The 15,276-nt window shown below is 36.1% G+C and overlaps 2 protein-coding genes across 4 annotated transcripts in view; both read right to left on the bottom strand.

Moving 5' to 3' along the window:
- RABGAP1L (RAB GTPase activating protein 1 like) overlaps positions 1 to 15,276 on the bottom strand; it is a 682,701-nt gene that overhangs the window by 448,409 nt on the left and 219,016 nt on the right. The window lies entirely within an intron of this gene.
- Positions 470 to 5,464, bottom strand: GPR52 (G protein-coupled receptor 52). The gene has a single exon (XM_060034238.1). The coding sequence runs from the start codon at positions 4,479 to 4,481 to the stop codon at positions 3,396 to 3,398; it is 1,086 nt and encodes a 361-aa protein (XP_059890221.1). The 5' UTR covers positions 4,482 to 5,464; the 3' UTR covers positions 470 to 3,395.

Here is a 15,276-nt window from a genome sequence, read left to right as displayed (position 1 = left end):
ATTGTTATAAAATACAATTTTCTTAAATTGCAATTAGTGATCTTTAAGTTGTGATGGCAATAAATCTGGCATCCACAAAGATGATAAAACAGGAGCTACCACATTCCAAATACTTTCTATGTGTCAGGAGCCATGCTGAACACAGAGATTACTTTATCTCATTTAGTCCTCAAATCCAGCCTAGTAGGAAGGTACAAGTCTCTGGATCTTCCTGATGAGAAAACTGGAGACGTGGAACATTCAGTATTTTTCCTAGGGCTAAACAGCTTCTGAGGGCCAGGATTTCAGTGCAGGTTTCACAAATTAGTAGGTTATAAAGCCTTCCAACACTATATAACTTTAGAAACAATGCCACAGATAACAGAACCTTTAGTAATAGACTACATCATCATTGTTTGGTTGTCATTTATAACCAAATTGGATAATTACCATAGAATACAATATAATAAGAATAATGGTTATGCTTTCTATTCTTAAAACATATTCATCTAAAAGACAGAATAATTTCAAAATAAGTATTATTATATAAACACATATTAAAATATGTCAAAAGCAAGTTAAGTGGCTTGCCCTAGAGTTGCACATGAAACATTAAAATAAATGAAGAATCTAAACTGAGAACTTGCCTTCTAGAGGCTCTCCTTTCAGCCTAAAACAGAGATTTCCTTCTCCACTCTTCTCCTTCAAAAAACATTTTTTTCAATAAGAAATTTATAGAGACTTGAAAAAGATATTCAATGAAAACTTAACAAAAATGAACAAAAGTAATGTCAAGGGAATGTCATGCCCCAGGGTTTCAGTTTGATTGAAGACTTAACTGGTAAGTGGGGGCTTACCAGATTGCTACTTTAATAAAAGAGATTTTTAAGATCAAGGAAAAAGATATCACAAGGAGAGACCTGAAGTGAAAGATTTAAGTGAGAAAAAAAGAAAACTCAAACAAGTTCTGTAGGGAAAAGGTATAGACAGAGGTACAAAGGTCTGGAGGCTTTGGGGGGAAAAGGCAGCACAGCATAATGGTTAATTGAGTGTGAATGAACCTCAACCACTGATTAGTTGAGTGACTGACTTTGGATAAATCACTGTTCTTTGGTTTCTCCATCTTTAGGATGGGGATAAAAACAGTACCTATCTCCATGGGTTGTAGTGAGGATTAAATGTTTTCATATATGTAAAACTTCACACAGTGCCTGGCATATAATTATTGTTATTAACTACCATGAGGAAAAGCCAGAAGAGGAAAATGCAATAAACACAGCCTCAGGTTTTCTAACTGTACTTACACACCAAACTACAGGATCAAAATCTGATTCCCAAATAATACATATAATGTTCAAAGTTCTATTTATGCCGCCTGAAAAGTCAGCAGCATTACGTTTCCTTGAAGTTTGTTTTCCTTAAACGGGTCTGAACTCAAAAGGCACATTTCAACTTATCCAAGATGTCAATGGCAAACGGGATGAGAATTAATGTAAACAACCCAAACCACAAAAATGTGAAACAAATTTTGATTCCCCAACAGTAAACTCTTATTCTAAGTGTTTTATTAAACTGAAGCAAAGTCTGATTTTGAATACGTAGAATACTGTTTTATTCTTTATTTTAAACCTTCCTTACATGTTTAAAAATATACATGGGCTCAGAACCACCTCAATAAAATGATGACATTTCTTTTACTAAAAGACCTCTGAAGTCAAACCACCAGTGTGCAAACATGTTTGGCTTCCAATTTGAAGAGTCATAGGCACATTTCACTAAATGCATTTCATAAAATAAAGAAATAAAAAATGCTGAGAAGAAAAATACTCAGTAGTTTGATATAAATTTTAAAATATCTGTCAGGCAGGAAACTTATGGTAAAAAAAGTAAGATTTAGATGTTTTAGCACTTACACCTGCTTCACTACTAATTTCCCAAATGCTGTTTTGCTACATCTAAACCCCTGACAATTTACTACACAATTCCATGTAGTACACTAAAAAATAAGTTAATTTAATCTCTGAATATGAAAACAGATCATTACAAAAGAAAATACTGACAGTTCTTACCTGTATTTGATAATTAAGTATATTTTATTCTCAGCATCACTAAGAATGCAGCTTGGTCTAATAGAAATATCTAAATAACAACTACACAAAAGTATTTTTCTCTTAAAAGAAGTTTTTGTATATTTTTGTCCAATGTTGATGACTTAAGCAACACTGATCTATATAGTGTGCTAAGAAGACATTAGGCACAGATCACATAATGTAATTTACATTTTCTTTGTTGTAAAAAATATAGTATGTGCAAATGCTTTACCATACAAATAATTAGCAGACACAACAATAAGCTTTGTAAATCTAACACAAAAAGGTTAATATTTTACTCTTTAGAAAAAAAAAAGGACACAAGTAGCTTTAAGAGCAATACCTCACTTTTGAGTGAGTACTCTGCATCTGCATTAGAATTATCTGTGAATTAGCTTAAAGAAAAACAAAGCTTAACTATAGCCCCTGCAAAAAACAAAAAGACACCACTTTGGGCACATGAACTAATTCAAAAGAAAACAAATAAAAATGTTTCCCAAAGCCATTAAAAATACTTAACACAATATCTCAAACAACCTATAGAATGCTTTTTTGGAAGGAATAAATCATTCAACATTATGACTTTTATATAGTAGATTCTTTCATTAGCTAAGACACTTCTGGATTAAGGTGCCAAAGGATGCAGATCAAGAAAAATGGAGAGAAAAAAAAAAAGCTGTTAGGAAGGAGGAGGGAGCATAATTTTACCCAGAAGAAACAAAAATACTGTTTCTTTTTGTTCATAGCAGAAATTTTGTGCTACGGATATTATAAAAACACAAGCAAAATGGTTGTGTGGCAGGTAATAAAATACAATGCTTACTATGCATCCTCCATGGAGAGACCGTTTAGGGATTGTAGATAAGTGAGTTTAAACAAGTACACTTTGATGCAAAAAATTATACTTTACCACATATATAATATGTAGCATTTTTCTGTAAAGGGCAATTTATGTAAGTAATTTCCACAAACACAAAGAGAGTGAGAGAGACAGAGACAGAGGAGAGAGTCCAGTCAGAGAGAGAGACAGACGCCAGGGGCTTTGCTCATGCCCTGTGGAAGATCTGAGGTACTTTTCCATCCTCAGTGTTTGATTTTGCCTATTACTGCACATTCATACTCACACACTACAATTATCTCACGAGATTACCCTCTACACATCCTTTTCTTCAGGGTTTTTTTTTCCATGAAAAAAAAACCTTTAGTCCCTTCCTCTCATAGTCAACTATTCTAGTAAATATTTCTCTAGTGGCAAATTTCCAGATGAAGCAAGAATACAATCCCAAACTACTGTCAGACTACATTTGATTTACTGTGTGGTTTTCTTCAAATGGAGCAGGAATTAGCCCGTTTCCTAGGTTGGGGGTCTCGTGCTTCCTGATCCTTCACACACATACAAGACGTGCACATTGTCTCGGACAGTCTTCGGAGGCCTAGCCGGAAAACACTGTTGGAGAGGCTGTATATTACACAGTTACAAAAACTATTACTTATAGCAAGCCAGGTTGTTAGGAAGGACAGTGTTGGATTGTCCAAGACCCGGGAGCTTTCTAGAAGAAAGTATATGATATACGGGAGCCAGAGCATGTAAAACACACTGGTTATCCGAAACAAAACCATGGCGTAGCGACGGTCAGGGCTATGCCCAGTCTCTCCAGAGGCAGCGACTTCGTGGCTAGGGAATCGGGCCCTCCGGTCATTTATCTCTTTGGTGTGCTGCCGGCAAATTGTGAAAATGTGGAAGTAAGTGAAGCAGACAACAAAGGCAGCAGGAGCATAAAGTAAACAAACAATAAAGCCAGTAAAATAGACACTGGTGAGCCAAGAGGTGGCACACCATTCAAAAATGTCACCGTGGTAACCGGGTTTCCCCCAGCCAAAAAAGGAAGGCAAGAAAATCAGGCAAGAGTAGATCCAGATTAAAACAATGCAAATTCTCAGGCGACAAGGGGTGACCAGTTGATTGTAGGAAAGAGGCTTGGTAATTGCAAGATAGCGATCCACACTTATGCAAGCAAGACATGCCATAGAAACACTTTTTAGAACTGAGATGATATATCCAAAAACCTGGCAAGTCAGTGACTCGTGGATACCCGTGGAGTAGTGGAGAAGTGAGAGAGTAGGAACCAAGCAGGTAACTCCAACGAAAAGATCAGCATATGCCATTGTCTGAATGAAATAGCTGGTCGTATAATGGTGTAAGAGTGGAGCACAGTGAAAGACAAAGATGACCGTTAAATTCCCAGCAATGATTAGAAATGTCAGCAAGACAATAACAACTGTCTCGAAGATGCAGACGTCCACCGCACTGTAGTGGCCAAATCCAAGTGGGCAAGAGTGACGTTCGGACACATTCAAAATGCCACTGCTCATGTTCAGGATCCTCCATTCAGTCCACCTGGATTCATTCATGGCTTGGAATTAAAAGAACCTGCAGCTCTGGCTACAGCAAGCAGGTGCCCTGCCTAGCATCTGCTAAACTCTGCCCATGAGTGTCTCAGAATCAGCTTCAGTAGACAGTGGCAGCGCTTCTGTCACAGCTGAGCATCCCAGGGAGTACTCAAGTCTCTTCATCAGCCTCAGTGCAGCAGTAACACACCTCAGCTTTGGGAGGGGGGAGGAAGGGGGATAAGCTAGAAAGGAGGTGAAAAAAAGGTCACCGATTAGCTTCCTCCGGTGCTTTCAAACAACTTTTTGCAGACACAAGGCACTTCTAGAGAAAATGGACTTTTCAATAATACCTTGCACTATGAAAAATTAAATCTGTAAAAGAAAAAAAAGCAATTGCCAAAGGAAGAAAAGCTCTTGTGGGCCGTTTGTTCTCCTCAGAAAGGTAGTTTCTTAGGGATCAACTCGAAAGAGTGAGAAAAAAACCTTAAATAGGCTCAGGCTTCCTGTTTCATCTGTCAGGAGAAATGGATTCATATTGTAGAATTTAAATAATTAAGATCTCAGATTTGGTTGGAAAGCTAAGAAAAAGTTCATTGTGGCAAAGTGTGTCTTTGGCTCAGTTCAGGGTTTGATGCCGGTGGGTCAACTTTATGATCCATTTCTCTCTCTTTTCTCTCAAAAGCTAAGAACCCCCTTCTCCAACAAGATTAATTCTAAAAGACTCATCTCTACTGGGGCACAAAGGAGCAGAACAGCAGTAATGGACTCCAGATTGCCCTGTAACTCTCATAAGAGAAAAAAAGCATACTTCCAGTAGAGAAGATAATACACAATGGGTCAATACTGACAAAATATGAAAAACTTCTGAAGTTTTAATTCTGCATGCATTTTTTGTAAGCATTCAGATGAAAAGAGTTTTAGTCCATTACAGTTCCTGGTGCTACCACCAGCATCGTAATTTATACTCCTTCCTTTTCAAAAGGAAAATAAAATCATTTTTGCTATTAGTTTCAGCATCAATAACTGAAAACAACCTTCATTATCTGATACACCACCTTCCTTATAATGGAGCATGATCATAAAATATACAGCTCAAAGTTATTTCTCACCTTTGCAACCACACCTATATCTCACAAATATGTGTAAATATATATGAAATTTAGACAACAGAAACTTTCCTATATGCTCTGAGCTTCTGACTAGAAATGCTGCCATTATTTATTACTTAGGTATTTCTAGTAGGCTTTCTAATCTATATTGCTATATCTTTTCTGTTTTCATTAAATGATTAACACATTAAATCATTACTTCAACTAAACCTTTTCAAAGTGGAAAATTACCTTGTTTGTTATATTTGCAGTTATATAGCAGCCATATGTTAAGAAAATGCCTCTTCTAGTTCTGTGTTCTATTTTGAGCAAGTGCTCAATTAATGCAGGGGCCATTAGATAGGTTATAAGATGTTCTTGTTTTAAAATACTTCTAAAGCATCAAGATGAGTTTAAATCCTAGAGTTTGAAATACTGAAAGACTGGCAGGATAGAATCCATCCAAAATGCTTCCAAGGTCATTCTGATATGAGGTTAACATTTGTCAAAAGTCTTTTTTAAAGTACAGGCATTTCAGAGAGTCTCTTGTCAGTCTTTGCTGTCATACCTTTTGTAGAAAGAACATGCGTTAGAAATAGAAACATTTCCTTCAGGAACAATGCAGGAGCTTAACAGAAAGCATTCTTCTTAAAGTTATTTTCTTGTGCACCACCAAGGCATTCAGGGAAGTCCTTCTTCTTTTATAATAATAGCCACAGGATATTCCTCCTTGCACATTCCTAGTTTCACTTATCACAAAATAGTTCTTGTTACAGGAATAAAACAATGCTTCTCACCTACATTCACTCTTATCAGCTGCTAGGCTGGGCTGCTTGATTCAGAAGTCCGATTTACTGTGATGCAGTTACCGAGATGCTGTCGGTGTATTTATTCCTCACAGTCTCTCAGTATCACTGCCTCCACCTGAACCGAAGCCCTGCTCCTCCTCCTCATCCTGAGCTGATGCAGAAGAACTCACCATCAGAAAGGTGACTCGGTCCTCCTGCCCCAATCAACAGCACAGCCAATGGCTACTGCAGCTGAAACTGTCACTAGGTAACAGTTGCCAGGCACATGCAGGCTTATAGACTTACTCGGCAAGCTCCGATCAAGATTGACAAAAGAACACAGTGGAACTGACCGATCCTTATAACATATTAATGACATGTATGAATTTCTAGAGGTATTTTCCTTATAGCATGTGTAAAGATTATTTCCTATGAGCAGGACAGAAAAAAAAAAAAACCCTGAGATACACCTTTAAACCCTGTAGAGAAACTACCACAAGGTACTATGACACTAAAAAGTCAGCAGTAATCTAATGCTCATTGGCAGAAAAAACCTATTAATTATTAAAAATCGTCTAAGTCTTCATGAACTCAAGTGATAGAGCTACTATTTTTACTCTTTAAAATATATTTTGATTAATAGAAGTTATTTTGTAATCTCTCCAATCCCTGCCACACCCACACTAAATTGCTGAATCTGATGTATTTAACTGTACAAACAAAGCATTGGAACTAACACCTCTATACTAAAATCTATTTGCTGGAATATTTAAGATCAAATATGACCTCAGAAGAGAAGACATTAGAAATAAATGAATGAATGCTTAATAGAAAAAGAGTCAAAGAACTTTGTCATACAGTGCTTGAGCTACTCATACCCAAGTCAGAAGAAAGTAATTAAGCTCATTTATATAATGGAGGTTAAAAATATTTCCATTTGGGGCTTCCCTGGTGGCGCAGTGGTTGGGAGTCCGCCTGCCGATGCAGGGGACACGGGTTCGTGCCCCGGTCCGGGAAGATCCCACATGCCGCGTAGCGGCTGGGTCCGTGAGCCATGGCCGCTAAGCCTGCGCGTCCGGAGCCTGTGCTCCGCAACGGGAGAGGCCACAACAGTGAGAGGCCCGCGTACGGCAAAAAAAAAAAGAAAAAAGAAAAGAAAAAAATTTCCATTTATTTTGACTTACTATAGACAAACATTCACTATTTTAAAAATATTTCTTATGGGGTCAGCAATTTTCTTAAAGTAACTTAGAATTACCTTACACATTATTTCAGAATTGAATCAGGAAATTTGAGATGAAAATGGATAATCAACACTTAGAGCATATTCTATGTGCCAAGCATTATGCTATATGCTTTACATTTTTGTCTCAATAAAAATATTAAATCTCTATGAAGTAGATACCCATCATTATCATTTTCCAAAGGAAGAAAGTGGGTACCTAGAGAAGGTAAGTATAACTTGCCCACTATTACAGAGCCATGAAACTAGGAATGAAACAGATCAAAATTGTCATTCTTGGGCTTCCCTGGTGGCTCAGTGGTTGAGAGTCTGCCTGCCGATTTAGGGGACACAGGTTTGTGCCCCAGTCCGGGAGGATCCCACATGCCACGGAGCGGCTGGGCCCATAAGCCATGGCCGCTGAGCCTATGCGTCCGGAGCCTGTGCTCCGCAATGGGAGAGGCCATAACAGTGAGAGGACCGCGTACCGCAAAAAAAAAAAAAAAAAAAAAAAAAATATTGTCATTCTTAACACCATTTTGATGAACTCCTCCTTCATTCCCTCTTTTTTCCACTAGAGCAGCTAGTCAGGAAATGTCTAAGAAGAATTATTTTGGATTTCAAAAAATGATTTCTAAATAATAATAAATAATAGATCTATTCTTTCCTCCATGCTGAACTGCCTTTCAGGAAGATCATATTACTGTTAAAATCTTCAGGGGGTTAGGTGGAATAAAGAATGGAAGCATATTGCTCATTACCAGAAAAGTGTATGAAATAAGTTAGAATAACAATCTTAGAATGAGTACCATATTGAGATTTGAAAGTAAATATTTAAATTTAATATAAAAAGGCTAGAAAGTCCTATTTTACAGGGAAGCATTTTGACTTTTAGGGTTACATAAAAGCATGGAAATCAAACAAGATTCTATTTAACTAAAACTCTCTTTCACAATAATAATAAATATTCAAAATAAAAATTACAGGTGATAAATATTCATGAATGTAGACAGTTAAATATGAAGCTTTACTATAAAACCGTTGAAAAATAAAATGCTATTAATTAAAGCTACCTCATCACCAAAATAAAAAAAGAAATCCTTCTAAAAGTATAGACTGTCCATTATTTTTCAAGTTTTGAATCATAATATTTTTTAAATCAGAGAAATGGCAAAAAATATCATTTAGGGAAATTCAAATACTAGATTACTTTTTTTTTTAATTTATTTAATTTATTTATTTTTGGCTACATTGGGTCTTTGTTGCTGCACGTGGGCTTTCTCTAGTTGCGGCGAGCGGGGGCTACTCGTCCTTGCGGTGTGCAGGCTTCTCATTGTTGTGGCTTCTCTTGTTGTGGAGCATGGGCTCTAGGTGTGCGGGCTTCAGTAGTTGTGGCACGCAGGCTCAGTAGTTGTGGCTCAAGACTCTAGAGCGCAGGCTCAGTAGTTGTGGCGCACAGGCTTAGTTGCTCCACGGCATGTGGGATCTTCCCGGACCAGGGCTCGAACCCGTGTCCCTTGCGTTGGCAGGCAGATTCTTAACCACGGCGCCACCAGGGAAGTCCCTAGATCACTTTAGTTTGACACATTTATTTCCAACAAATAATCACTGATAGGGATTCGAGTCTAAGAATACCGTAAATAATCCCTAGTTGTACATGCTGCCACAGGTATATGATAGTATGAGAGGGAGAGTTTAAGAAGCAATAGCTTTGACCCACCAAGCTTCCTTCTTTTCTTCTACCAACTTCAAAAAGAACAGTTTCAGGAGTTCAAACAAGATAATTTTCTTCTTTTCTGAGACTGACATTTTTTACTAGCCCCTCACTTTTCTTCCTTTCCATCCTTTTTTCTGATCTGATTATAATAGAAACTAATTTATAATGTGAAGCTCTAATAACAAGAGCATTAATATCATATTTACACAGCTCATTACATAAAGCACTCTTTGTTTTTATATTATGCATAATTCTTTTCATTTTAGGGGTCATTAGGTGTTTTATTTTTGTCATTCTTATTAGTCATTATCAACCACCCCCCTTCTCCTTTCTACTGTTGAACACTAGCTGTGAAATATCTAAGAGGAACCATTATTTGGAATTACTTCAGAATTACTTCTAAGAGCTAAAACTGTATAACTTCTTGAGATGATACATCACAGATGTTTAATTTTTCATTTATACCTTAAATATGTTTTATATGTCCTTTTATATGTATCAATATTTCATTATTAGTCATCTAAGCAACTCAAGCAACTGCTCAATAGGATCTAAATAGCAAAGCAAGAGAGGATCATTAGCCACCGACGGTAAATAGGATAAACAGTAGGCAATGATTATCAAGGAGAAATGAGCAACCAACATTGTAAAAAACAAATATAGGGTAAAGTAAAAGGTTTTCTAAAGGTACAAAAAGATGTATGGATTCAGAATTTATTTCTTCAACTATTCCTCCCATCTGTTAACTTTTCTCCACCTCCACTACCCTAAACAAACTAGCACCATCTTGTGTGTGAACCACTATAGTGGCTTCCAATCTGGTCTTCCTGAGTGGTCTGTGGCCTCTCTTCAATCCATTACGTGCAAAACAGGCAGAATAACCTTTCCCAAATGCAAATGAGATGATATCACTCCCATTTAAAATACTTCAGTGGTTTTACACTGCCCTTAGGATAAAATACTAACAGGTCCTATAAAATGTGGTCTCCATATATCTATTCAATCTAACTTCTCTTCTACATTATTTAGGATTAGCTAAACTGGCTCTACCTCCCTCCACTCCACCCTTCCCCCCCCCCACACACACACATATCTGCTATGCTCCTTACTGCCTCAGGGTATTTGAACCTGCTGCTTAATATGCCATCACATTTCTTTTAGTTAATTCAGATACAATCTTCAGGCTTCAGTTCAAATACCACTTCCTCAGAGGAACCGTCCTTGAATTCCCAGATTAGACCAGATTCCACACATACCGCAGTTTATAGTATGTTTTTGTTCAGTTTTGTCTTCCTCACTGGATTGCAAGCTTCATGAGGGGAAGAACATCTGCTTTGTTCCTCATTATATTTCCAGTGCCTACACTACAGTGTTGGGCAAAGAATAGGAGTTGAACAAATAAGTGTTTAGTATAATGTTAATATAAAAGCATACCAAATAGCTTGACGAGTCTATAAAAAGACAGAAAAACACTAATAACCAGTTTTGTGAAGGTCAAATATGCAAAGTTCCTTGCAATCCCTTGTATGACATACAAGATTCACAAGAAAGCTATAAAATACATGACCAGATTGCAGGGGGAAAATAATTAGCCTCCTAATATATTCAAAGTAAGCACAATATTATTCATCTATACCTCTACCTAAACCCAATTCAATATGAATATTTGACTACTGATTTGAAAAATCATATCTAGCAAGAGATAATGATTACTTACCTATCATTTTAAGAATGTCAAATGCTGCAAAATGCAGTGTCAATGTATTTTAAATGTACTATCAAATGTAGTTTTAAAGCAACGTGGTCTAAGTGCTAAGGAAAAAATAAACTCTCTAAAGTGGGACATGTTAGAATCCACTATTTCATGACCCCTCAAGAGCAGAAAACAAGTTTGTAAGTTAACTTAATTTTATTATGAGGCAAGTTATTAACAATTAAAAATATTTAACAAATGCTAAGTTTATGGCACTACAGAAGAAAACTTCCTCAGCCTAACAAAGATACTATATGGGAAGCCTACAGCTAACATGATATTTAATGGTGAAAGAGTAAATGCTTTCCCTTTAAAACTGGAAACAAGGCAAAGACGTCTGCTCGCACCACTTCTATGCACAATGTTCTGGAGGTCCCAACCAGTATAATAAGCAATATAAAAAAATAGTTAAGCAATACAAGAAAAGGATGACATGATTGTATACATAAGAAATACGCCCGCCCCGAAATCCCATTAGAACTAATGAGTAAATTTTGTCATAATACAAGGTCAGTATATAAAAATCACTGCATTTCTATATACTTGCAACAAACAATAGTAAATGAAAATTTTAAACAATAAACTATTTACAACAGCCTCAAAACACAGAAAATATGAATAAATTTAATAAAAGACATGTAAGACCTCTATCCTAAAAACTATAAAATGTCATTGAGAAAAATTAAAAGGTCCTAATGGAGAGATATGTCATCTTTATGGATTAGAAGACTCAATATTGTTACGAATATTTGTTTTCCTCAAATTGATCTACAGATTTATTGCTATTCCAATTAAAATCCAAGTAGGCTTTTGGTAGAACTAAGAAGTTGATTCTAAAATTTACATATAAACACAAAGGACCTACGATAGCTAAAACAATCTTGGGAAAAGATTAGAAAAAAGTTGGAGGACTGGTACAACCTGATTTCAAGACTTACTATAAAGCCACAATAATCAAGACTGGCATAAGGACAGGCAAACAGATGACTTAAAAGAATAGAGAGTCCAAAAATAAACCCATAATTGCCAATTGAATTTCAATAGACTCTAAAACAAGTCAAGGTGAAAAGGAAATTTTTTCAGTAAAGGGCACTAGAAAATTTTGAATATCTGGAGGAAGATAAACTTAGACCCCTTTCTCATACCATACACAAAAAATTATTTGAAATGATCACAGATCTAAACATAAAAAATAAATTATACTTAAAATTAAAATTCTGCTTTTCAGAAGATGTCATTAAGAAAATCAGTAAGCAAGTCAAAAGACTGAGAGAAAATACTAGTAAAACATATATCCTACAAAGAACTTGTATCCAAAATACATAACTGACTCCTACAATTTGTTAATAAAAATACAAATAAGTCAATCAAAATGGAAAAATACAGACATAGACACTTCACAAAGGAAGATATACAGATGGTCATTCAAGAAAATGAAAAAGTGCTCAGCATCAATAGTCATCAAGAAAAGACCAAGTAAAATCACAATGAGATACCACTATATACCCATTTGACTGGATACAATTAAGCCACTGATAAACACTAAATGTTGCTAAGGATGTAGAACAACTGAAACTCTCATAAATTGCTAGTGGTAATGTAAAATGGCCCAACTTGGAAATTTTTGAAATAGTTTGGGAGTTGCTTATAACATTAAACAAATCTGCCCTATGACCCATCAATCCCATCCAATAGAAACAGAAACATATATCCGTAAAAGACTTGTATAAAAATGTACATAGCAGCTTTATTTTTAATAGCCCAAACCTAGAAACAACCCATACATCCATCAACAGGGGAATGGATGAACGGGAATGTGATATGTCCATACAATGAAGTTCTGGAACAGGCAAAACTAATTTTTGATGAAAGAAATCAGAACATACTTGCTTCAGGTGTGTGTGTGTGTGTGTCTGTGTGTGCGTGTGTGTTTACTGGTAAGAGGTATAAGGAAACTTTCAGGGACGATGGAAAGATTTTCTATCTTAATAGCTGTGGGTTATATGCATGCATATGTGTTGAACTCACCAAAATGTTCACACTTAAGATCTGTGCATTTCACCCATATGTAAGTGATAGCTGAAGAGAATGATAAAGATGATTGCATTTGCTTTTTTCAAGTGCCCCCATTTCAGTGCAACACCATCAAATTAGAGACCTAAATTACTTGAGTGCATTTTAAGGCATTGCCAGGAAATCATAAATATTGATGTTGAAAAAGAAAAATATCAGAATCCTCAGAAGCAAAGTCCCACCAAGAATAAGGGCTACTGAAATGTCTAAAAGAACAGATACTGCTGGACAGAATAAGTACATTTAGCCCGTGTCTACTTTCACAGTCTCTCAATCATTATACCTGACTCATGGCTCACTGTTTGTACTCACAGACACAACAGCCCAGATGCAAGTGAGACACTGAGTGAGAAAAGACTTCTTATTAAATGCCAGTTATACAATGCTCTGAGACTGCCTTAGCTAGCTGGGGCCTAAGACAACTGTCTGAGAAAGCAAAACCTTTGAAAGAATCCACAATCTTTAGTCAATCACAAAGGAAAATGGACAAAGAAAATACTAATTTATGGGGATGTTTAACTCTTAGTGGGGGAAACCCTCAAATACAAAATATATACTTAAAATCAAATTAATTGGTCAAAAATAGTATGCAGAACAATAAAATAAAACCATGCACTGTATGATCTTTCCTTCCATTTTCCCCAAGTTATGTTATTACCTTTAATAAACATTTATTTAGTTTGAAGACTAGGAAAGACTGTGACTTAGAGAAGAAAATGTAGGCTTTAGAATGAGCCAGATTTGGGTTGGCACTGGCTGTAGCACTTATTAACTGTGAGGCCTTGGGTACATCATTCTCTCCACATGTCTCAGTTTCCATCTGTAAAACTGAGATAATAATACTTAACTTCTAAAGTTGGTTATGAAAATTAGTAATTAAAAATAAACCAGAAAAAGCATATAGCAGTTGTTCACTCAAAGCTCACTGATAATGAAGTTAAACATATTCTTTACTATCAACAGGTTTTTTGTTTAGTCATTTCTCCTTAAGAAACCACACCCACAGTAACCTGTTGAGATTAGGAAATTTAAAACAATACTTTCACTTTTCTCTTGAGTTGCCAACTCCCTCAACATTCCTTTTAAAAAGTACATTCTTAAAAGAAACACACTGGGCTTCCCTGGTGGCTCAGTGGTTGAGAGTTTGCCTGCCGATGCAGGGGACACGGGTTCGTGCCCCGGTCTGGGAAGATCCCACGTGCCGCGGAGCGGCTAGGCCCGTGAGCCATGGCCGCTGAGCCTGCGCGTCCGGAGCCTGTGCTCCGCAATGCGAGAGGCCAGAACAGTGAGAAGCCCACATAAGAAACACATTATCTGAACCTGACTACACACCTTAGGAAATTTATGTGATTAGCAACACAGTAATATAAGAATTACCAAACCTTGGGCCATAAAAATCTCAGTTACATGGATCCTGCAATTCCCAGATAATTGAAGGTTTCTCTTTTATAATTTTTTAAATTTTGTTTTACTTTATACAATTTTACATTTAAATCTTTATAAGATGTATCATCCAACTCCTCTCCTTCTTAAATTGAGAATTCTGAACATAATTTAATGTTTGCCTGGTAGGCTGGGATCATCACCGTTAATGTCAGTTAGAATACTATCTTATAACACAATCATACCTTGGATTCAATATATATTTCTATTGAATCAAGAGAGACTTTAATTTCTACAAGTAACTAGGTACCTAGATAAGAATATATAGCTCCCTATATTTCCTGACTCTATTTGCATAGAAAAGAATACATAGCTCCCTATATTTTTGACTCTATATAAATATAGCAGTACTCTTCGTTCCTCTTCTAATTTGCTATCTTTAATTTTCTAGAGGATTAAAAATCAGAAACTAAGCTTATAAGAATTTTTTATCCAAGAGTAAACAGAAGTACTTCTCTATGAGTAAAGTGTCATAGCTCAGGTCTGAACTGTCAGTTATTTCTAGGTAGGTGAGGTGGTAACTATTTTAGTAAGGCAACAGACATAATAAATACACCTAAAAATAACACAGGAAAAAAGGAAATTCCAAGCTTTCTTACATCTTTCATGTAAGAACTATCAATCATTCATGTTCTTTTCTTACTTTATACAACAGTAAATCTGGAAATTAAATTGTTTAAGAAGATTTTTATATCAATGAAATCCCATCAAGTATTAATATTATCTCACAGA

Source organism: Delphinus delphis, chromosome 1 (genome assembly GCF_949987515.2).
Source record: "Delphinus delphis chromosome 1, mDelDel1.2, whole genome shotgun sequence".
Classification (NCBI taxonomy): domain Eukaryota; kingdom Metazoa; phylum Chordata; class Mammalia; order Artiodactyla; family Delphinidae; genus Delphinus; species Delphinus delphis.
Note: the sequence above shows the minus strand (reverse complement) of the source record. Positions and strands in the feature narration are given on the sequence as shown.